This window comes from Psammomys obesus, unplaced genomic scaffold (genome assembly GCF_907164565.1).
Source record: "Psammomys obesus unplaced genomic scaffold, mPsaObe1.curated_primary_1811, whole genome shotgun sequence".
NCBI classification, from domain to species: Eukaryota; Metazoa; Chordata; class Mammalia; order Rodentia; family Muridae; genus Psammomys; species Psammomys obesus.
In genome coordinates this window covers 15957888-15981048 of record NW_026596149.1, presented here as the reverse complement: position 1 = coordinate 15981048, position 23161 = coordinate 15957888, and the positions used below count along the sequence as shown (strand labels likewise).

General features: G+C 40.7%; 1 protein-coding gene across 4 annotated transcripts in view; it reads right to left on the bottom strand.

Moving 5' to 3' along the window:
• Sfmbt2 (Scm like with four mbt domains 2) overlaps positions 1-23161 on the bottom strand; it is a 183418-nt gene that overhangs the window by 44602 nt on the left and 115655 nt on the right. For all 4 annotated transcript variants that reach the window (XM_055593892.1, XM_055593894.1, XM_055593893.1 and 1 more), the window contains exons 10-11: positions 15316-15398; positions 8502-8628 (exon numbers count right to left, since the gene is read on the bottom strand). In XM_055593892.1, the coding sequence (XP_055449867.1) occupies positions 8502-8628; positions 15316-15398 (210 nt within the window). The remainder of the gene's footprint in view (positions 1-8501; positions 8629-15315; positions 15399-23161) is intronic.

Here is a 23161-nt window from a genome sequence, read left to right as displayed (position 1 = left end):
GTGCAATTTATGTGTGTACAGTTCCATATGAAGGAGAGATGTCAACCTCTGGCCAGTGTCATTCCTCAGGCCACACACACCTCAGTTTTTGAGATAAGGTCTCTGGCCCAAAGATCTGAAGTAGGCTAGGCTGGCTGGCCAGTGAGCCTCAGGGGTCCACCTGACTCTGCTTCCCCATGCTGGGACTGAATGCACACACCATTACACTTAGGTTCTTGCCTGGGGATCAAACAAAGGTTCTTGTGCCTTGGTGGCAAATACCTTACAAACTGAGCCATCTCCCCAGCCCTAGACTCATTTATTTTCAGCTCAATTTGTGGCCTGCAGATACTGTGTCACACAGAATACTTTTCTATAGGAAAATCTTCTCTTTTTTCATGAGACAAGTCTAACACCACATCCTGTTTCCCAATTACAACTGTATCTTGTGGCAAACCAACATCATCACAGCTGGGAAATTCTGAAAGAAGAGCAGAAATCTACAATGGTAGCTGAAGCATAAAGAACCTTTGGCTACAGAGAGAATAAATTTAGAACACATCCCACTAGTTAGCAGAAAAAAAAATTCTACGAGAAATCAATAGTTCTGAAGATCAATAAAAAAAAAAAAAAAGAACAGAAATGAGCAACATTTGGAGGGACAAATTCTCAAAGCAAGAACCAAAAGATAAGAGAAGAGCTCTATTAAACTCAGTCTCTCTGGGTCTCCTGATATTTAAGATAGAATATTACCTGATCAGACATCCACGTTATCACACAGTTCCTACCGAATTTTCAATTAGATCCTCCCCTGACCTGCGTCCCCCAATTTCAAGAAGGTAAACACCAAGACCCAAATACAAAAGAGCTCCAACTCCAACCTTAGCTCCATGATTCACGGCCCCTTCCTTCACAGCTTTAGGAAGATAGTGTGAAACTGAGTGTGTGATCAAGTGAGAGAAAGCTCTTAATTTAGTGCTACGCCAACCTATTGGTGGATACAAAAGACTTGGAGGAAGATGGATCAGTCAAAAAACTACTTGCTTTGCAGGTACAAATCTCAAAACCCATGCTGTTTGTTTGTTTGTTTGTTTGTTTGTTTTGTTTTAAACCAGGCAGGGTGGCTCATGTTTGCAACCTCAGTTTTGGGGAAGCAGAGGCAGGTAGACCTCTAAGTTTCAGGCCAACGAGAGACACTGCCTCAAAGACCAAGCTGGACAGAATCTGAGGAATGATAGTCCAGTTTGTCTCCTGGCTTCCGTGCACACATGCACACACATACACTACACACAAACACATATGTGTAATTTTTTTTCAAGTAACTTTCCCAGTGTCTTCATTAACATGACCCTCTTTATCCTAAAGTACTCATGATTCCTTGAGGAAATAGCCAAAGGGTCTTGATGTTTCCCCAGGGGAAAAAAAAATCATTTTCTCTACTTTGGGTTCATAAAAATAGGATTGATTTCTTAGCATCTCAACCATCTTCCCACAGGTTAAATATATCCACCAGAAACATCTGCATTTTTAGATTGTGTTTAGCCCATAAATAAGATTTTCAAGGTTACTAAAAGCAGTACTTAAAAATAAAAAACAAAAAACAAAACTCACAGAGTGAACATGACTGTTAAAAGTCCTCCCTCCCCACCAAATGTTCTGTTGGCTCAAGCATTACATCATATTCACTCTTGAATATATATGCTTCTGTATAATGTATTCATTAATATGTTGTTGTCTGCCTTTGGCATGCTTCAAAGTAATGGTTCCCACTCAGTTAAACAAATAGAGCTAAGAGGTGTCGACTAGTTTTTCCCCTCTCAAGGAACTTACACTTCTGCTTTTCTTCCACCCCAAATCCTTTCTCTGAAGACATCTTTGAAATGAGCTATGGAGGAAATGTGGGTTATCCCTGGCTTAGGGAGGAAGAGTGCTTGCCCTGCACGCATGAAGACCTAAGTTTGGGTCCTTGGCACCCACATAAAAAGCTGAGTGTAGCTATGTGTAACTTTAATGCCAGAATTGCATGGGGGTAGAGAGAGGTGGATCCCAACAGGTAACTGGCCAGCCAGCCTGGTCAAAGGGGCAGCTTTAGATGCTGGGAAAGACCATGTCTCAAGGAAAGAAGGAGGGAGAGCAAGCAGACAGGAAGTCCCTCTCTGACTCCTACATGGGTGCACACAGGCTGTGGATAAGATGAATGGGAGTAAGCTGGGGTGTGTACATATGCCATACGCACACATACTACACCAAAAGAGGAGAAGGACAGTGGGAGGGAGGGAGGGGGAAAAAGACGAGGAGGAGAGGGTGAGAAGGCAAGCAAGAAAGTGAGAAGGTGAGAGAGACAGTAAGAAGGTGGGGGTGAGAGAGAGAGACTGAGGGAGGGAGGAAGGAACAGAGAAAAGGAGAGAAAGAAAACACAGCCATAAGTAAGCAGTGTAAGTATCACCCTGGAAAGTTTTCCCAGATGCCAATCTTTTAAGGTCCATTCTGGCTGGTGAGTAACAACTGCTTTTTTCCTTTTATCAGCCTTCTCAAATGCTATGCTTGCCACATAAATCCACATACATTTAACAAGATTTTGGATAACCTTTTAAGGAAAAGCTAATATTTTCAAGATTGCTGGAGACCCGTCAAAGCTCTACAAGATGAGGTGTTTGTCCAGGACTCTCCCTTGCTTGTTCCAGGACTGCTGGGATTATAGAAGCAAACCTAGAGGCTTGACCAGTCAGTGCAGTATCTATCACTTACTATGTAAGTAAAACACACTGCATGAAAATCTCAAAGAATTAATACAAATTTTTAAAAAGCCATCAGGAAACAGAGATAGCATTCAAACAATGTAGGGCATATTCAAGTGATGGAGCATTCTAAAGCTATTTAAATACTTACTTAAAAATCTCCAAGATGTATCATGGAATAAGAAAAGACAGGTGCAGAGCCCATGAGGATGAAGCTCGCAGTGGTCTGTGAGGACACATATATTTAATATGTGCATGAAGTAATCTGAGAGTAAATGTGGAATACTAATGGTGGTATCCCCTGAGAAAAACACAAAATACATCGGGGTAGGGAATACAAGACCAAGAGTGAGAATCTAACCCCGGATAGTCTATGTGGTTTCTTCTTGTGTGGATGCTCTGGTCTACAAACACAGCCTCCGCATCCTGCACAATAGCAGCACGGCACACCCAAGAAGGAAAAAAAGGGAGGGAATTTTGTGCATAAGTATTGTCTTTCCATCAAGGTCAACTTAATATGATGCAAGTTACCATACAAGAAAACAAAATGAAACCACTGCTTGAAGAAGAACTTTTGTGGCCCTGAAGCCACTTACAAGCTTCTGAATCTGTGGGAATCATGAAGGAACCTTAAAGCCAATCTCCCGTTTCCTGGTACCTTTGTCCTCGCATCTCAGATTGCAAGGCTCTAGAACTTTGTAGTGCAGCTCAGTCTAGTCAGTGACACGGGCCGCTTCAACAGAGATGGTGGTGACTCGCTCAAATTCCCAACATTAGGATGACACAGGGAGATGGTAGGGGGGGACGCTTTAGAGAGGAGCACAAGCCTGTCAAGGTCCTAACGCTATGCAGTTACGTCACTCCAGGCAAACCACAAGAGAGATGCTATAATCAGCTTATAGAAAGAAGTTTTATGCTGGCTCAGTGTTGGATAGTCCATGACTGACCTCCCTACATCAGCAGCACCCAGATGGCAGCTGTGTGAGTCAAAGACTGGAGCAATCCCTTGCCACCCAAAGCCAAATCAACTAACCACTAACAGTTCCATGACAGAAAATAAACTGGAGGGATTTTATATATACAGATACACGCACACACACACACACATATGATATCTAAATATTCAGAAATAAGGGGTAGCTATTCTGACAACTGGTGGATGTTTGCACCACCAGATGTTAAACATGAGCTCCTCACACCTCGACAAGCTTGCCGATGAAGTGGCCAGGTTTTGTGATGATCGAGGACAGAGGGTGGGGCTAAAGAGACAGGTCAGTTGGTAAAATGCCTACCATGCACGTAAGGACCAGAGTTTGGATGTCTGCCACCCACATTAAATACAGGTGGGCATGGTAGTTTGCCTGGAATCCGGACACGTTGGCAGAGGTGGCTAACTAGACTAGCTCAATCAGCAGGGTTTCTTGCCTTAATATGTAAGGTACAGGGCAGACCAGCATCATTCTCTAGCCTCCACGTGCAAGTACATGCGTACACTCACATACACACGAATGCACACCCCCCCATACATGTGCAGGCCGCAACAAAGCATAAAAGTATTAGTTGTGGTAAATCCTGCACAAAAGTACTTTTAGACATAAATTTTATGACCACTTACATGGGAGTTTCTAGGAATTTCATAGAGACAGAAGAAAAGCAGCTGCCACGGAGTGAAATCTGGAGAGGTTAGTGGAATGGGTGCAAAGTTTCCATTTTGAACATTAGAAAGTTCTGGAAATGTATGCTGGTGATGTTGCACAGTGATGTGAATGAATTTAATACCACCTGCCCAGACACTTCTAAAAGTTTAGTCAAAAGAGTAAACTTTACACCATGCCTATCTTGCCACAATTTTTCAAAGGCACAATACCTTTTCCAACTAAAAATCTCTCTTTAGTGCAACTCTGGACAGAAAGCTAAGGTATTTACATTTCTTGAGAAACCAATGTATCAATCACTGGATATAAGAGCTGAAATCCACTGAAAAGTGAGATAAAGGTCTAAATGTGAATGCAAAGGTAGACTGTCTTTAACCCAAACCCTTCAAACACAAAATGACCCGAAATGTGACATTTTCTGAGTGCCATTGTGACACCTCATAAAGAAAAATAACCAGTATGAAATTTGTTTTTTTTGTAATCTATTAAAAATAATACATAAAATTACTTTCAGACCCCTGCTGTGTGTATGCGAGAGAGAGAGAGAGAGAGAGAGAGAGAGAGAGAGAGAGAGAGAAATAGACATGGAGACAGAGAGGCAGAGACAGAGCCAGAAACAAAGACAGAGTGATATGATGTGATACCTCATTTAGATTTGGGTCCCATGTATAAGCAAATATTCAAAACACCTAAGACTTCTGCTGTTGGTATTTTGGATAAGAGACTGGAAACTTGTATCTTATAAAGTATCCAAAAGGAAGGATTCTGGGGAAGCGGGTGGGTTAAGAGAAGCCAAGAAAGACAATGCAACAATACGATCCCCCTCACGGACAAAAGAGCCATGAAATCAAGTAATACTAGGCCGTATCTGCTGAACAAAAAAATGATATGGGGTAAGGTTCACTGGTGTATGATAAGACTGACCGATGAGCATATAGTCCAGCATGGGGCACCAACACTGAAAGTACGGTACTGTCTATGGACAGTGTTCACAGCCTACACTGGAATAACGAGCTGAGGGAAAGCAGTGCAGCGTCTGTCCCCAGACACTAAGCCCTATTATAATATACCTCCAGTCGGTGGTTCCCAAGACTCGGACTCTTTTTCCAGTGTGAACTAAAAATATTTCATTAATCTCACATACTTTATTCACTGAACTCTTTTTAACAAAAGACCTTCTAAAGATACTTAAAGAATGATCTGCCTTCCGAAGGAGTCAAATATTAACTAGAAATGATCATTTTAATTACCTAAAAGTGGTCAATCGGCCATGCACTGAAAAGACTTCAAACTGATTTAATGCATTAAAATAACTAATAAAATTGTTATAAAGACTTTTGTAAATTTAAAGTGTCAAATAAATGGCCTGTAATCAGAATAACCATTATCCTATAAAGTAATTTAATAGCCACAAAGTGACCATAATGAAGCTCTACAATTTTATCCCCAGGACTGAGGACTAGGATGCTCTCTATAGAAAAAACTGTAAAATGAAAAGAAACAGGGGCCACGAAGTTGTCGCTTCAGAAGGTAAAGCCCAAACAAAACAAAACAAATAAAATTCAAGCAAAACTAAAAAGAGGGCCGGGAGTTTAATATAGGCTATGTAGATGTGTATACATGCCTGTATTTGGGCACACGCATGTACAAGCACACATAAAGGACAAAAGACAATGTTGGGTGTCTTACTTAGCCACTGTACACCTGACTTTTAGAAACAGCGTCTCTCCACTGAGCCTGAAGCTCACCAATGCGTGTAGACTGGCCGGCCAGGGTGCCCCAAGAGCCACCTACCTCTGCCTTCCCAGGACTGATATGACAGGGGCATCTTGCACCTGCTTTTTATGTGGCCACTCAGAATCCAAATTAAGGTCCTCATGCTTGCATGGCAAATACATTTTAAGTAATGAAACAGGGGCAAAGATTTTGACCAATAATTCTCTGTAATACTCAACAGCCATTAGGAAAATACTCAACCAATTGCTTACTTTTTTAAAGATATAAACTGGGTCTGGAAAATGGATACTTTTTTTTGGTAATTTTTGTTTCCTAGTTTTCATAATTACACAAAGGACTGTAAAAAAATAGGACTGAACATGGGGTGTGGGGGGGCTTTTTTGTTTTTGTTTTTGTTTGTTTGGGGATATTTTTTTTTCCTATAAAACCAAAAATTTGTAGTTTGAGAAAATCAGGGGAAAAAAAAGTCTGGTCAAAAATGTTAAATATGCATTAAATGTTGCTCATCACTCTCTTTCAAGAAGCAGGAAGCTGCGGTGTCTAGTGAATTAAGCAACAGAAAATGTCAAGAGCAATGAAAATGAACCCCAGGCAGATCTTAATGGCTTCGCTGGTTTCTCCAGCTATAAAAATCAGGACACTCTTACTGCTGTTTGTGTTAGGTAATTAACAGCTGCAAAGTACACTGAAAGGAGAAACTGCTAAATAAATAATGACTGCCACGGAATCTCAACCATAATGTGCTAAATAATGAAGAAGCATAGGCTCCTAACGCCACCATTCCTGTTCTGCAGTTAATGCAAAGAGAATGCCAGTCTCGTTAATGTAGCTCAGCAAAGGCAGACACAAGTGAAGTGAGTAATGAAAAGCTACGGGAGTGAGCCCGTGTCTCCAACAGCAACAGCAACTGACTTGAGTCTACAAGTCGCAATGAAACCAAAGCTGTCCCCTTCATAACTGCAAAAGTGTCACCATTTTGCCTGTGATTTTGTTTTGATTGCTTCCAAGTGGAAGCCATTCCCTAGGAATCCACAAAGCAAAACCCATTTTCAGAATCACTTATGTCAGATGGATTCTGACACCTAAACTACAGCAATGTTTACATTATTATCTGGAGATTAATGACACAATGACATCTAAGATGATCATGTTTGACATTTTCCAATCTAGTTGACCATCATGTTCATGAGACTATGAACTGATCTGAGAACTTAGCATGCAATTTTCAGACTTGCTTTCACGGCGGAAAAAAAAAAGAATCATACAATATTAGGACCAATTCTACCCCTTTCTTCCACATGTTCTTTTTCGATAGTGTGCTGGTTTGAATGAGAATGCCCCTCGTATGCTCATGGTTGCAGCAGGTGGATTAGGAGGTGTGACCTGGAGGAAGTGTGTCACTGGGAGCAATCTTTGAAATTTCAAATCTCTTGCCATTCCCAGTGTTCCCTTATGATTGTGGGTCAAGATGTAAACTCTCTGCTGTTCCTGCTGCTGCTCCACCATCACGGCCTCTAAATCTCTGAAGTCACAATTCCAATTAAATGCTTTATTTTTATAAGTTGTCTGAGTTGTGGTGTTTTATCACAATATTAGAAAAATAACTAAGACAGATAGTGACAGGAACATGCCATAAGGTGTGAACTGTGCATATACCAGGAGATCTAGGCATTTTTATAGCCTCGTCTATTCTTATTGTTTTGCATATGCATCAAATAGCTGAGTTCTGTCATTATGTTATGAAAAGATTGGAAAGCTTTAGAGATTGAATCTATTTTAATTATTTCTAACTTAAAATACAACACATGGAAAGCACAGTGTTCTACCTAAATCTAAAATGTTATATTCACATAATACGTTACTCTGTGAATTTTCTGTATATTCTAAAATAAGCTTCACATGTAAAGAACTGTCTCAACATCATTGAGGAAAAAAAAATCTTAAATGTATTTCGAGGGAGAAGCCATTCTCCAGTTGGTATTTTGAGGAAAAATTAAATATCTGCAGAAGAAACCAAAATGAAGAGTTTTGGCCACATTAAAATGCAAATATATCATTTTATTCTCATAATGACCAAGACCTCAAATACCATTTTTAGTGACTCATATTAATTTAATTGCAACATTAGCTTTTATAATCATAGATGTAAAAGACCAGTGTGTTCCAAACATAATTATCTCACCAGCATCTCATTCCATGAAATTATTAGTTAAGATGAGTGCCTCGGAATGAATTTGTATTTGATTAGTTTCACTTATTTAAGAACACTGAATAATTTAAGATCTGTTCAAACAGAAGGGAAACAAGGACATTTATGAGAGTGCAGAATCCTGCACCCCACCCTCTGGAGAGGACTCCCAAGTTCTCCTGAACAGCAGCTGATTATACATACCTTCTAAATGGAGCCATAACAACCGCCCTTTCACACTGACCACAGAGGCCACACACAGCTCTGCTGGGTTCATGGGGTTCACAGCTTCAAGCTTCATGTTCTTTGTGAAGCCCCGACTGAGTGATGCCTGGAAGAGAAAGAGAAGCAGGCCTGAGCCAGCAGTTCCCACCGGAGGAAAATGGGTATATACAGAGCTGGCCAGTGAAGACAGTAGATACAACTGCACTTTATTTATGAGACAAACAGACTTCTTGTTACCAGGTTTGTTTTCTTCACTGCTCATAAGCAAAGTATCATTCATTCTTTTATTGCATACATCAGGAATCAGTTGGTGCTTAACAGTGGGTACCCGAGACTTTCTGCTGGGAGAATGACGGTATGGACACATTCTTTCTCTAATACCATACAAACCTCAATTTTATGGGATTTCTAACACACATCATTTCTCTACTCTTCTATATTCCTTGCTAAAATCATACCTAAGGTGTTAAACAAGGCAGATGGATTATCCATCTGGTATCATTTGCTTTTAAAGGACATTTAAAGAATGCCCTTTAGCTTAGCATGGGTCTGTTGGTGATACATTTCTTAGTTTCCATTTATCTGAAATTGCCCCCCCTTTTTTATTACTTTTGTCTTTGCTTTTCTAATTGACTTTATATTTTTTCATAGTAGGAGCTGGGAAGGACCATTCAGTCAGAAATGTTTATAGGCAGGAGACAGACCATTACATCAAAATTTTAAAAAATTAATGGTAAAAAGAGCCTCAATTAACTTATCCTGTGGTCATATTCCTAATGTCCTCCTTTTTAATTGTTTTGTAAGAGAGGGATGGGCCCTTTCCTCTATGGCTTGTCCTTGGGGATTGTAAGGAATCCCGAAGGTATGTGTTATATTTCATTCAGAGCAAAATGCTGTAAAAGCGAAGCTATTCTAAGTTTGCCATGTAAGAGAGACCTGGGTTCAATCCCCAGAACCCATGTTTGTTTTTTTGTTTTGTTTTGTTTTTTAAATACAAGGTGTGGTGGTCTTTATTTCCAACCCCAGCACTCTGAAGGAGACAGACAGATCCTTAGAGCTTACTAGCCAGCCAGCCTGGCCGACTTGGAGAGCTTCTGGGCAACAGAAGCTTTGTATTAAAAAAAAAAAAGAAAAAAGAAAAAAAAAAGGTGGGCCACAACTTAGGAATGACAGCAGAAACTGTCCTCAGTCACTAGCAACCTGCATACACTCATACCCTACACACACGCACGCAGGCACATCGGTTGATCTGTAAAGATAAAGCTTCTGAGCTAATGCATGCAACCGTGACCACAGCTACAGTCACATGCAGAACAGCCCCCTCAGCACCTCCTCCAAACACCCTTGCACTGGTCCTGTGTGCCCAGTCCTTGACGTTCAGTTCCCAGTGGCCATCAATGTGGCTTTTGCTTCTGTAATTCAATCCATTTATGTAATCACATAAATAGAATCACACTCCATGGAGCCCTTTGTGCCTTTCTTCTTTCATAACTAGTTGATGGCTTTAAAAAGTCAGCTTGCCAAACCTTGGAAAGATCCGGGAAGAGAGACTTGAATGAGAAGTTAGTCAGCTCTGGTTGGCCTGAAAGTATGTTGTGGGGGACTGTCCTGATTGTTGGTTGAGGGGGAAGACCGATCCTAAATGTGAATGGCAACATTCCCTGGACTCCGACATGAAGAGGAGAGCAAAAGGCGAACAGCATGGGAAAATGTGTTTTTCTTTGTTCTTGACTGCACCTGTAAAATGACCAGCTTTGAGCTCCTGCCTTGACTTTCCTGCCCTCGTTGGCTATAAGCTGGAATCTTTCTAAGTTGCTTTTAGTCAAGACATTTTATCATAGCAACAGAAATGAAACCACAACACTTAGCAAAATGCAGCTAAGGATCATTCCTGCAAGAATCATACATAGTCTGTTCTATTTTATGGCTCAGTACTGAATATCTGCATGCAATGATTTTATCAATGCATTCACCAGTTGAGGGACAATGAACCATTTTCAAAACTTAATTCTTGTGAATGAAGCTGCTACAACCCTGCAGGTCCACATTTTTGTGTGATCAGAAGCATATGAAATCTGTCAAGTTACCTTAACAAAATGCCACAGACCAAGTGGCTTCAACAAACCAAAGTTAGTTTTCTCAAAGTCCTAGAGGCTGAGACTGCAGCATGGGGCTTTCACCCAGTTGGTTCCTGTTGAGGTCTCTTTCCAGGACTTAGAGATGGCTGCCTGAATCCTGTGTTCTCTCACTGTCATGCATCTATGTGTATGGGTCCTGACTTCCTCTTCCAGTAAGAACACCAATCACACGGGATGAGGACTTCATCTTGATGTAGTATTTTATTTTAGACATTGTCATTCCAAGCATCATCACATTTTGAGGGGTCCAGACTTGATTATGTAAAGTGTGTGGGGTGACCCAGCTCAACTCCTCACAGCAAATTTTCATTTCTGTAAAGCTGGGATTGTTCGGTTATAAAAGAAACGAGTATTAAGCTTTCTAAGGTATTTGTTCTCCAAAGTCGCCTCCTCATTTCTGCATTCCCACAAGTGTTCTAGTGGCTATAAATCCCTAACAGCATTGGTATTGCTTGTTTTCCAAAATGTAGCTATTCTAATAAGTACCTAGCTGTCTGGTTTGTGTTGCTGTGATAAAAATATCCCAACAAAGAAAGGAATTTAGGAGAGGAAGCATTTGTTTTAACTCAATTCCAGCACATGATCCGTCATATCTGGGAAGTCAAGGTAGCAGAAACTTGAAGCAGCTGATTATAGTATGTCCACAGTTAGCAAAGAGAGAATGAACTCAGGAATGTCTTTTCCTCAGCTTACTTTCTCCACTCACATAGTCCAGAACTCAAACCCAGGGAATGACATTGCCCACAGTAGGCTGGGTCTTCCCACACCAATTAAACCAAGGCAGCCCCCAACAGGCCAACCCAATATAGAGAGCCCATCACAGAGACCCTCTTCACAGGTGAGGGAAAGATGCTTTACAGTAGTAAAACATCATTGTGCTCCTAACTTTCATGTGCCCTGTTGTCTGTGTGGCTGAGCATTAGTTTCCTGCATTTCTTCATTATCCACATCTTCTTGGGGGGGGGGTCTGTTTTCATCTTCTTTCAGTCACTTCTAGGTCTCCAATCTCAGAGGAGACTGCTCCTTAAGATTCGTTTGTCTTTTCTATTCCTCATTGACATATTTTTTCTTTCCTCTCTGTTTTTTTAATCTGCTGTAAATTTGACATTAAAAATCAAGAACTCTCATTTCCATTCTGCTATTCAGCTATTCTGATGAATTCCTTTAGTTCAGATACTGTTCTCAATTCTAGAGCTTCCAGCTTTGACAGCTTTTATTCCCGATCTTTGCACATGTACAGCAAGGATACTTTCCTTCACATCTACTGTTCTCAAGTTCCAGGGCGTTTCAGAAACATGCAGAGAACTAAAGAATCTGTATTTCCGATAGGCCCCTAGGATGCTAAAGCTGCCTGTGCGGGGACCACACTTTCCATCACTGAGCTTCAGTACAATACTTATCTGCTAAGCCCAGCACCTGGATCGTGCTGGGTTTGGTTTCTTCTTTCTCTTACTTCTGAGAAGGAATATGGTTTCTCCGCCTTCCTGATTGAAACATGTGTGTTCTAAATCTATGACACAGAAACTCTGGACTGTGCTATATCCCTACAGGGCTATGTGGGTTTTGCTCTTATTTTCAGTTTTAGCAAACTATCTTCTTGGTTGAATTCAAGCTACAAACTCTGTCTCTATAGAAGCAGTTTAAATGCCCATTCTTCTCTTCTCCCCTCGCCCGGCTAACTGGAGTCTTCCTAAATGCCAACCATTCAAGAGTCTCCCAACCATGTGAGCGACACTTAATAAAAAGGGTTCCAGGCTGTTCTAGCTGGTTCTCCACTGACTGGAATTTTGTATTTTCTGTAGTTGTCTGGACTCTAGAATCTGACTTGTCGGGGTAGAAAGACTAAGAGTTTTACAGGTCTCTTTCAGTTGCCCCATATGTTGTGAGGCTGGGCTGTTCACAGTTCATACACTGTGAGTATGGAAATCTGAACATCGTCCATGGTCCTTCTTTCCAACTGCTTGTTCCCTTCCACATGTCTGGTTGTTTTCATTCGTGCTCCCCTACACTCATATGAGTGGTTTTGGTACTGAGTCTGGAGTTAAGAAGAGATTTCAAGGGGATCAATTCAGTAGGAATTGTCTCAGTACGATGAACAAACCTCTCACCAAATATTACTCTCAAATAAATGTGACTTTCCCCAAACAGCAGCTACGATAAATTGCAATCAAATATCCTAAAGTACTATAAAAATGTATCTATTTTGAAATATATAAACTCATTTAAACAGATTCCTAAACTGTGACTCTTGGGGGGATAAAAATCCAAGTCATTTAGATTTAAGTGTCTTTTTATAAAAGAAGTTGAAATGGCAATTGTATCCTTATGTAATCAGAACAAAAATTATGTCCTGCATGTTTTAAAAAAGTAGTCAATTTGCTTCTTCCCTGTATATTTCTCTGGAAATGGGAAGCAGACACATTTTCAGAAGGGGTTTTATTTATTTATTTTGCTTTATGTTTTTTTTTTCCCAAGTCACCCTATCTCACTCACACAATTACATATGAAGCTTCTTTCTGATAGCACAGCTGGATGGCTGCATGGAGAACCTCAAAGTTAAAAAGCATTTTATCTCACTTAATAAGAAAAAGCTACAACCACATAACTTCTTTTCATTTCCTCTTGCTGCTTGAGGGTAATTTATAAAGGATCAATAACAAAACTGTTACTTCTGAGTTTCTTTTACTGAGCATTTGGCTATGTCAATCCATCCTATAACCAACTCTGATTGTTAAAACATCCCCAGGGAAATGTCTTCCACACATCCAATTCCACACAGCTCTCCTCTGGTACACATGAGATGCGTGATTAAAAAATGAATTCATAATAAGCATTCCATTAAAGAGCACTTGTAGCAAGCTAACAAATTCAGCAGAGTCCCAGTATGCAATGCATATGCCAGCAGGCAGACAACACTCCTGTCTATTAAATAAACGGGGAGCCAGAAACAAAAGCATTCTTAATGAATACAGCAGCAAATTCATTAAGCCAGATTTAATCTTGGTAACTGAGTCCTGGAAGCTCGGATGCCAGCATGGTATGCGGTTAATTGCTCCATAGTAAAATGCCACGTAGACACTCCTGAATAAAAGAAAAATTTCTAGGGGTGGGGAGATGGCTCAGTAGGTAAAGTGTTTGCCATGCAAGCATAAGGACCTGAGTTCAGATCCCCAGCCCCCAAGAGAAATAGCCATGTGTGGCAGCACATAATAATCCCAACACCGGTTACTTTATCTTTGAAAAGATAAAAGAGTTTATCTTTGAAAAGAGTCAGGGAAGGAGTATTTCTCTGGTGAGACAGAAAGCACAACCTCGAACAGGGTTTGAAGCATCATGGGCTACTTGCACAGTCCTCCATGAAAATGACAGACCAGTAGATTCTGAGTCAGTGAAATCAAGAGAGTAAAAAGCCACATGTTACTGGATTTAATAAGCTCAAAGAGTCCTAGAGCATAGCTATATCTGGCCCTATCACACATTTTAAAACACACCTCGCACAGTTCTGTGCTGATGCAGAAAGGCCACACAAAGGAGCCCCTGGCTCTTCCGCTCATGGTTAGGAGTACGCAGGACACCAGTAGTCAAACTACTTCAGGTTTCATCATCTCGTTCTGACTTATGCCCAGAAGAGCTTCTCCAAAGCCAGCACTTTTGCCTCCTGCTCTGTGAGTTCTGCTATCCCTGTGACACAGACAGTCCCGAGGGCTGGACAGTGACTCTGGGAGCTCTGGGGAGGCAGGATCTGAAGCAAGGCCTTCAATTAGCAATTCTCCACAGGGTGGGAGCTGCAGGTCTCAGCTAAAGGGGTGTGCCCCCTCTTCTTAGCACAGAGACTTGCTTTCCTAACGACAAGTTTGTTGAAGATAACTATCAACACACGCTTCATTTTTAAAATGCAGGTTCTATTTCCTGCCCCTCGCTACAGTCTCCAGGCCTGACAAAACTTAAAGGGTCAATTTACCAACCACTGTACCAAAGTTTACCTTACTACTGAGTAAGTCCACTTATCCGGTACTAGTTTATGTCACTAAAATACTGCTGTAATGACAGTAACATAATAGCTTAAATTAGGCACAGCCAAAGCTGCTTAGCTGGCATCTTTCTACTAACAAAATCACTTCTTAAAGAATTTGTTTGCTTGCTTGATTGTTTGTTTGTTTATTGAAAGGAAGGTTTTGTGTAGCCTGGGGTAGCCTTGAACTCACTATGTAACGGAGTCTGGTTCTGAACCCCAAGTCTTCCTGTCTTTACCTACAAAGAGCTGGGATTACAAGCATTCCCCACCACAGCTGGTTAATGCAGGGCTGGGTTTCACATACTCCAGGCAAGCATTCTGCCAACCAAACTCCATCCTCAGCCCCCAAATTAAACATTTTAATAAACTTCGGAGGCAGAGCATCTCTTATCCTTGGCTCTTCCAAAAGCAAAAATTAAACTCTAACAGGATCATGCTACTGTGCATTTGTCTATCAGGGCAGCCCAGCATTATCCTAAGGCACACAACAGGAAATGAAGCTTGTTCAACACCTGTGGCAGTTTCGTGGTCTTCCTGTGCAAGACTTGGTCACCAAATAGGGGGAATAAAAAACAAAACCCCAAACTTACAGGGCCTCGCATCTATAACTTTAAACAGGAGCACGTGAAAAGAGTCTTACATTTCTGAAGCAGAAAGGCGGTGCTTCTTCTGCCCCGTGCTGCTTGTGATAATCCGCCCAGTCAAAGTCCTGACCAGAGTAACCTGTGAGGGAGGAAACACAGATAAGATGGGCTCAGCTGAGCTGGATTCCAGGCAAATGATCAGCTTGACAGTGGGTCTCTGAGGAAAATAATAAACAGGCGTTTAGAAGCAAAGAGTAAAGTCTTTGCCGCTGACAGAGCTTCCTTGATGATCAAGCGAAAATGTTTAAGAACTGGAATGTGTTGAATACAGGCAAAGGTGGTGCGCTATCACTGTCATTACCTGGGACCTGCAGCCCAGTGAAGTTGGTCCAACCATCTGCCTTCAAGAGGCTGTTGACAATGGGAAGGCTGCTACTGAGATACACAGCAAAGAGAGAGGTTTGACAGAAACACATTCTTTGTGCCTGTGTGTGTGTGTGTGTGTGTGTTCATTTGTGTGGAGGTAGGGCACTTGTGTCAAACTATGCTTCAGAAATCTCTAAGGGACTCATTTTACATGAACCTGAACAGGGACAAAGAGAGGGCACTAAATGAAGTTAACGGCCATGCGGCCTTTATCCGATGCTGCAGTTTTGCCTGCTCGTTCTTCCCAATCAAAGGATAACACACACCCCACTCTCCTTGCCTGTCAAGCCCATGCGTCAGTGTGACTGCACAGAATATGCTGATGTGAGATGGGCTTTTCCTACCCAGCTGCGCCTTCCTCATTAACGGTCCGGAGGGGCGCTCACCTCCTCCCACATTTTGTTTTGTTTGCCTTATATGTGTGCATCATATATGCCATATGGGTAAGATCTGAAAGATTCAATTAAACTCAGCACCCTTGCTTCTCAAGCCCCTCCCAGAATCTTCTCCCAAAGCCCAATTCTCTTGGGCATCCTCAGCAGGGAGGTATCAAAGCCAGCCATTTACACTCCTTCACTTGGTAGAGGAGCTTTGTCACACAAGCCTCAACTCCTCCCACTGCCCTCTGTTAGGTGCTTACACTTTAAAACTCGCTCCTCTAGACTGTTCCCCCTCCCCAGTAGGGCTTCACGGTTCTACGATCATACTAAAATCAAAGTCCACGTGTGAGCTCAGAATTAATGTGGCTAATATCTGTTCAGATAAAATGTTCTTATTTTAGTCACCCCTGATTGCTACAGACAGATGTTTAGCCAGGTTTTCTGCAACCAACTTCCAAAGGGTTGCAAAATGTTACACTGAGTGCCATCTTGGACCTGTATTCAATCCTTCTATACATCCAAAGTGCAACAGTGTCCATGGGGAAGCCATTTTTAATCTAATAATTTCTAGCTACAATCAAGTCTTGCTGGGCTTCATCTATGCAGCAATTAATTATCTTGACCCTAAAACTCACTCATTTACTTGAAAATTGGAATGGCTTAGGATTTTCCTCCCCCTTCTCTCAGGGACTGTTATTCATTCCATCATTTAAAATTCTTTTCCTTTGGGCTGATAATGAGCTCTTTTTGTAAGGCAGTTTTGAGGCAGCTCAGAAAATAACTGCTACATAAAAAAACAAATTGCCAGGGATTGTATAATAGAGACAACAGGGGTCAATTACACTCATTCATCAACAGAGACAGGACAAGAAGTACTGAGGCTTAAGCACAGCCAGGAAAACATGTCTTAAACCAGGAGGGAGGGAAGAAAACAGCAAAGAGGAGAAAAAAATAAATAAAGAGGAAATAAAACCCCTTAAGCTATTACAATTCTTAAGAAGCCGCCTAGGGAGAGTATGTGAATGACAGCCATTAAAGGTATTTAAGCCTTTATTGCTATTTCTTTTGAATGAGGACACTCCAAATGGCATGGGTGCAAGGGGGAAGAGGTTGATGACCCGTTTTCTTGTGATACAAATTAACAGACATCAAACAGCCATTAAACATGGTTGTGCAAATGGACAGTGCCTTTGAAAAACTTACAGTATAAAGAGTTATGCCCTTTGACAGTTATATTCCTGGGAATTTATCCCATAAAGTGACCCCTCCAACTGAAAAATGGGTTAGATATTGGGAAATATATGGCAAGTTTATGAAACTTGGGGAAGGCAGAAATAACTTTCCATTAACAGAAAATGACATAAGATTTAGACAAGCCATCTTCAAGCCCCTAGGGTATCATACAGGCATGAAACTGAATGGTTGGGGGGAAAAATCATAAAAAAATCTATGGCCTTAGCTAAAAGACTAACTGCAGGGGCTGGAGAGATGGCTCAATGGTTAAGAACACTGGCTGCTCTTTCAGAGGATCTGGGTTCACTTCCCATTACCCACATGGAGGCTCACAACTGTCTATAACTCCAGTTCCAGGGAATCTGATTCCCTTACACCAATACACAGAATTAAATAATATATGTATGTATGTGTATGTATATATAATTTATATAATGTATAATAATATTAACTATATATACAATCTAACTGCAAACTTACAGAATTACTAGAGTTATACAAAATATGCAAAGAACAGGAAAATATAAGAAAAGTAATTGTTTAGAACTTGGGTCAAATGTCTTCAGCCTCTTTGTAGTTTTTAAGTTTTCAGTAATGACTGTGAAAGGTCTTCAGTAATAAAAAAATAATAATAACATCTTTGTTCTTGTACAATGCAAAGTCAGATCATGTGTCAATTAACGAAGTTCCTCTACAATGTGTGACACACACCATGAGTGACACCAACAGGGCATCCCTCCTGAGCTTCACCAGTCCATATTCTGTCCAAGTACAGAGTCCCTGAGAAAGGTCTCTCTTTGGTATAAAGAGGTGATTTAGCTCTTCCTCTTAAGGATGGGCCCAGACAAGATAGGGCATATATCCTAGACAAAAGAGTAAGCTGACCCAATGCATTATGGGTGTGAGGTGTGGTTCTAATACTGGGATTAGAGAAGTGAAGCAAATCCATATAACTCTTCCCCTTATGAAGCTCAAATTTCACTGACACAAAGCAAAGATAGAAAGAGTCAGCTGGGCTAGAAAGATGACTCCGTCAGTACAGTGCTGGCTTTCCAAGCATGAGGACCTGAGTTTCATCTCCAGATCCTATGTTTTAAGAAGTAAATAAATAAAAGAATGAAAAGAGGAAGGGAAGGGGAGAGACATCACCATCCTAAAACCTCGGAAGGAGACAGGGCTCTTTGTGGGAGAGAGGGGGTAGGTCCTACATGGAAAAGCTTCTGTGAGCCCAAAACCAAGGTATGAGTTCACAACCAGCAAGAAGAACGGTAAGGCCAAGATGGAATAAGCTGGTTAAAGCAGAATTCTAATGGTACAGTCATAATAGACAAGAAAATACATGCAAAGCGATTCTACTTTGAAGTTCAAGAGGACCATATGCTGGTCTTTTTATACACAAAAATCAACTGAAAGCAACAAACAAGGGCAGTGAGAAGTATTGGAGTATTAACCTATGTATCTCAGGACACTCCATAGTCATTTAACATAGTAGACATTCATCCATTTCCATCAGAGTTCTTCTTTCTGTTTATATTCATGGAATCACACAGAAAAACAAGGCAAAGTGGCCCAAGAGGAAGGGAACCAGAGAGTTTATTTGATATAAACACTAGCCGCAATGCTTCATCTTACAGAAGATGAATTAGGCTAAGAAGCATTTGGCCACTGTGTGCCAATTAAAACACTTCTCTGTGTAAAAACTAAACCAACATGCTACTGAATTATCTTAGGAGACACAGATATCTCTCAAATAGACTCTAGTATCATATAAATATCAAGTGTTGACAGAAAAAAAATAACACTTTAAAAATCTTGAAGAATGAAAAGGTAAGCAAAAATAATTCTTCGTTTTTAACAGGCAGAAATATTTTCAATATTAAATGCAACCCAGCTTCATCCTCTTTTCTCTTTTCAATTAAATGTGACCTTTTAAGTAGAGAATGAAACAAAAGAGAAATAATGTTCTTTTTCCCTATCTATTAAAGGTTGATGGCCTATGGATCTTTTCCTTTAGTTCACTTATTTATATATGTTTAATCACTTTTGATAAGGCCTATAATGCTGGCAGTCCTTTATAGGGCTAAAACATCAGGATCGAATCTCTTAGGTTCTATCCTTTGTGCAAGAGCAAAGCACTGAGGCAGAGAGCCACTGAGCAGTTCCTGTCCATCCTAGCTTAGAAGTCTTGCCTCTGGAGTCTGGGGCAGATATTTTTTTTTCCTTTTTCTCTTTTAAAAAATAGCAGAGTCAAAACAACACAAAAAGAGATCTGTGTTCTTGGCACGTCTCTCTCCTATGTTGCCTTCTACCTAAAAAGTCTGTCAGAGACCAGACAACATTCAAATTACAAGAAGTATTCACAGTTTTCACAGAAATCTAAACACACAGGAAAACCTTTGAAATCTCTTGGAAATGTGAATATTATATCTTATACATTCTAGCTATAAACCCCAATGTTCAAGCTTAACACAAACTTTAAAAACTTCTCCTTTCATACATTAATAAAATATAGAATGGTGATTGAAAAATCCTGCAACAGGGTTCCCAGGCCTCGGAGTAAGATAAGACATGTAATGAACTACCTCAAAAGGAAACCACTAAACCACATTACAAACCCACCATATCAACACCTCTAAATACGCATTCATTTTAATTACCAACATAAATATAATCTATCCTCATGAGATGAAACCAGAGCCCAATAAACAAAGCCACAACTGTCGTATAACCATCAACATTTGGAAAATTACACCTTCAAACTGTAATTCACCAACTGCTCTGAAGCGTAGACCAATTACCCAGGCAAAAGTCACAGCCCGCTAACATCTGCCAGCCCTGCCTATGGCCACCCAAACTGTCCTGAAGGATGGATTGTGTGGAGACGCCAGCCATGGGAACAGCAGCAAAGCGTAGTATAGTTATGCAGAAAAGCATTCATTGGCGATTATAAGGCTGGTATTTAGACAACCTCTTGGGATTTCAGAAACCATTTAATACAACTGAGCTCAGAGTTCCCCAGAGGGGTAAAATGACTGGGGCTTAAATGAGATAATTTTTAAGACCCATTTCAAATATGAAAACATTCCACTTGAGTGTGAAAATTCCTCATGTAGCATGGTATAGGATTTAAATATTATGGTTAACACATCCTCCTGCAGAGTACTTAGAATATTTGGTCTGCATCCATGCTAAAGCACTTACCTATACTCTCACAGCGAAGACTAAGGCTATTTCTCAACAGCCATCAAACCCAAATGCTGCTGTTCTTCTCTTTGCTTTTCAATGGTGTGTGTGTGTGTGTGTGTGTGTGTGTGTGTGTTGGGTTTTTGTTGCTGTTGCTTACTTGATTGCTTTTTTGTTTTTTTAAAGACAGAGGGGAAAAAGGGGCATAGAGATAGATGGGTGAGAAATTAGAGAGGATCAGAGATGAGAAAAGTGTGATGATAATGTATGAAATTTTTTTTCAATAAAGATGTTAATAAATAAACAAAGTATATGTGTTCCCCCCCCCAAAAAAAAAGCCAGATAGACCGTGGCACGAAAGATCAGCAGCTGAGGTTGACTTCCTACCTCCAGATGCACCTGATTGAATGCACACCGACACACCCACACACCCACACACAAACCTGTGTATTTTCCTTAGAATATATCATTTCGTGGTCCTTGTGACTCTCTCTCTATGTTTCCTTCTTTTCTTATTGGATAATAAGGAAACATTCTACTTCATTACAGCCATCACACAGCCAGCGGACAGGCAGAGAGCTCCACGGGCTCTTTAACTAAGGGTGCTTGTCACTTCAGGAGTGCTGTAACGATTTGCAATTGGGATTTCTTTTTAGCAAGTACTAATTACCATGTCAATATCCTACCAAAAAAAACTATCAAATCCATGAGCAAACACTGTTTTTCTTTTTCAAATTTTGCTGAAAGGCATGTTTCACCTTTGTAAGGAATAGTTAAGAAGGTTGCTCAAGATAATTTCACTCAGAAGTCACAAGCGTTTGGGTGACAAGGGGGAAAAACTTACAATGGTGGACAGGCATCAGGCATAAAGATCTTGGAGCCGGCCAGATAGGGCCCAGCGGTTAAGAGAGCTTGCTGTTATTGCAAAGACCAGAATCCAGCTTCCAGTATCCATACCAGGAAGCGCAAAACCACTTATTAACTCCAGCTCCAGATGAGCTGATGCACTCTTCTGGCCTCAGCTGTACTTGCACACATGTATACATACATACAAACACGCACATACACAAACATAAACACACACACCAAAAATCTTAGTATAGAAAACAGTTCATTTTATAAATGTGTATGTAATCATTCACTCTAGGTTTAAGAGTTCAGTTATAGTAATGCACAGTAATCTTAATATCATGTGAGTGGCCAAATAGCTACATTCATTTTCCTAATAAATATTGAAGAGACATCAACAACCTCTTTTCATGTATTTCAGATATGCATTCAAGAACTGTATCACACAGATACCCACAAAGCCTCTGTCACAATGAACTAAACAAGTAGCCAAAATCACTGTATAAGTGTTTGTCCTTTATTAATTCTAAAATACATGTAATTTCTAAGGGGAGGTTTGTGACATCTATCCAAGTGGCATTTCCATTATATAGGCTCTCTTCTGACCAATGGGGTCCACTCCACATGTTTCAGGTACAGAAGTTCAAAGAGCTGAGGATGAATCTATGGGCCTTAAAACTATGCAAGTGGTCAGACATAGAAATTCTATAGTGGAAAAAAAAAACTATACTAATTTCCAATAAGCCATGGAGAGTAGAAGCTTGTATGTAGATGTGTAAGAGTCTGACTGTTGATTTGGTTCTAGGTGTTACCTAGAAACTACCATGAAGTCCGCCGAAACCTAAGCTTTTTATCTGGTGCAGGTCACAAGAACCCAAACAGAGACACAAAAAGGGCTCACAGAGTGGAACTTTTTCCACCATCATCAGAAGCAGACGTTGGAGACCACAGCTCCTGTCTGTCACTCAAATCCTTGTTTCTTTGGGCATGGCACCTGTGAGCGATGAAGTGTCCTCATAACACAATTTGTGAGGACACGGTGAGTCAGAAACTTCAAACACTGACAAGAAAGTTCACTGCTATGTCATCATCCATACAACTACACAACTGTGATCAGAAGCGTCAACGCTGAAATGGAGATACACAAAAGTACTTCCTCCTCCGTGGAAAAGGGTACAGAAAAAAATGAGGGTCAGAGCCCAGCAAAGACAACAATGCTACAGATAAGCCAGGTACAGCACAAGCCAGTGGCATGCATAGCTCGTGACCGCCAGCCAGCAAACATGACATCAGAAGTTATCCCATAATCCCTAAAAGGATTCGAAAAGGATCATGTAAAACTCCTTTTGTTTAAGATAGTCTGTAGCATCCTGCCCCATTAGGTTTATTTTTCCTAATCTTCCTCAAATTTTCTCTCCTGCTAGTCCCTTTACGTTACCCTCTGATATTCTGATGTTTCATTTCGTTTAGCATTTGGTTTATTTATTTTCAGAATGAAGGTTTCACTTACCCAAGGCTGGTCTTACATGCACTACATAGCTGAGATTGATCTTGTATTCCTGGCTTTCCTGGCTCTACTATCTGAGAACACCAGCATAGGGCCTCACTTTTCATTCATTGTTGTTCCCCCTGAGTCAGCCTTGGACATGTAGCCAATAACAACCTGCATGACAAACTACAGGGGTGCTGTTAGGCAAGTGATTCTTAGATCTCAATTTAAAAGCACATTAGTGTAACCTGGCCCTATGTGAATTGTTGTACATGAAGTGAATTATGCTACCACATTATAGCATTGAGTGAATTATCAAAATGGGCTATTACATTAACTTTT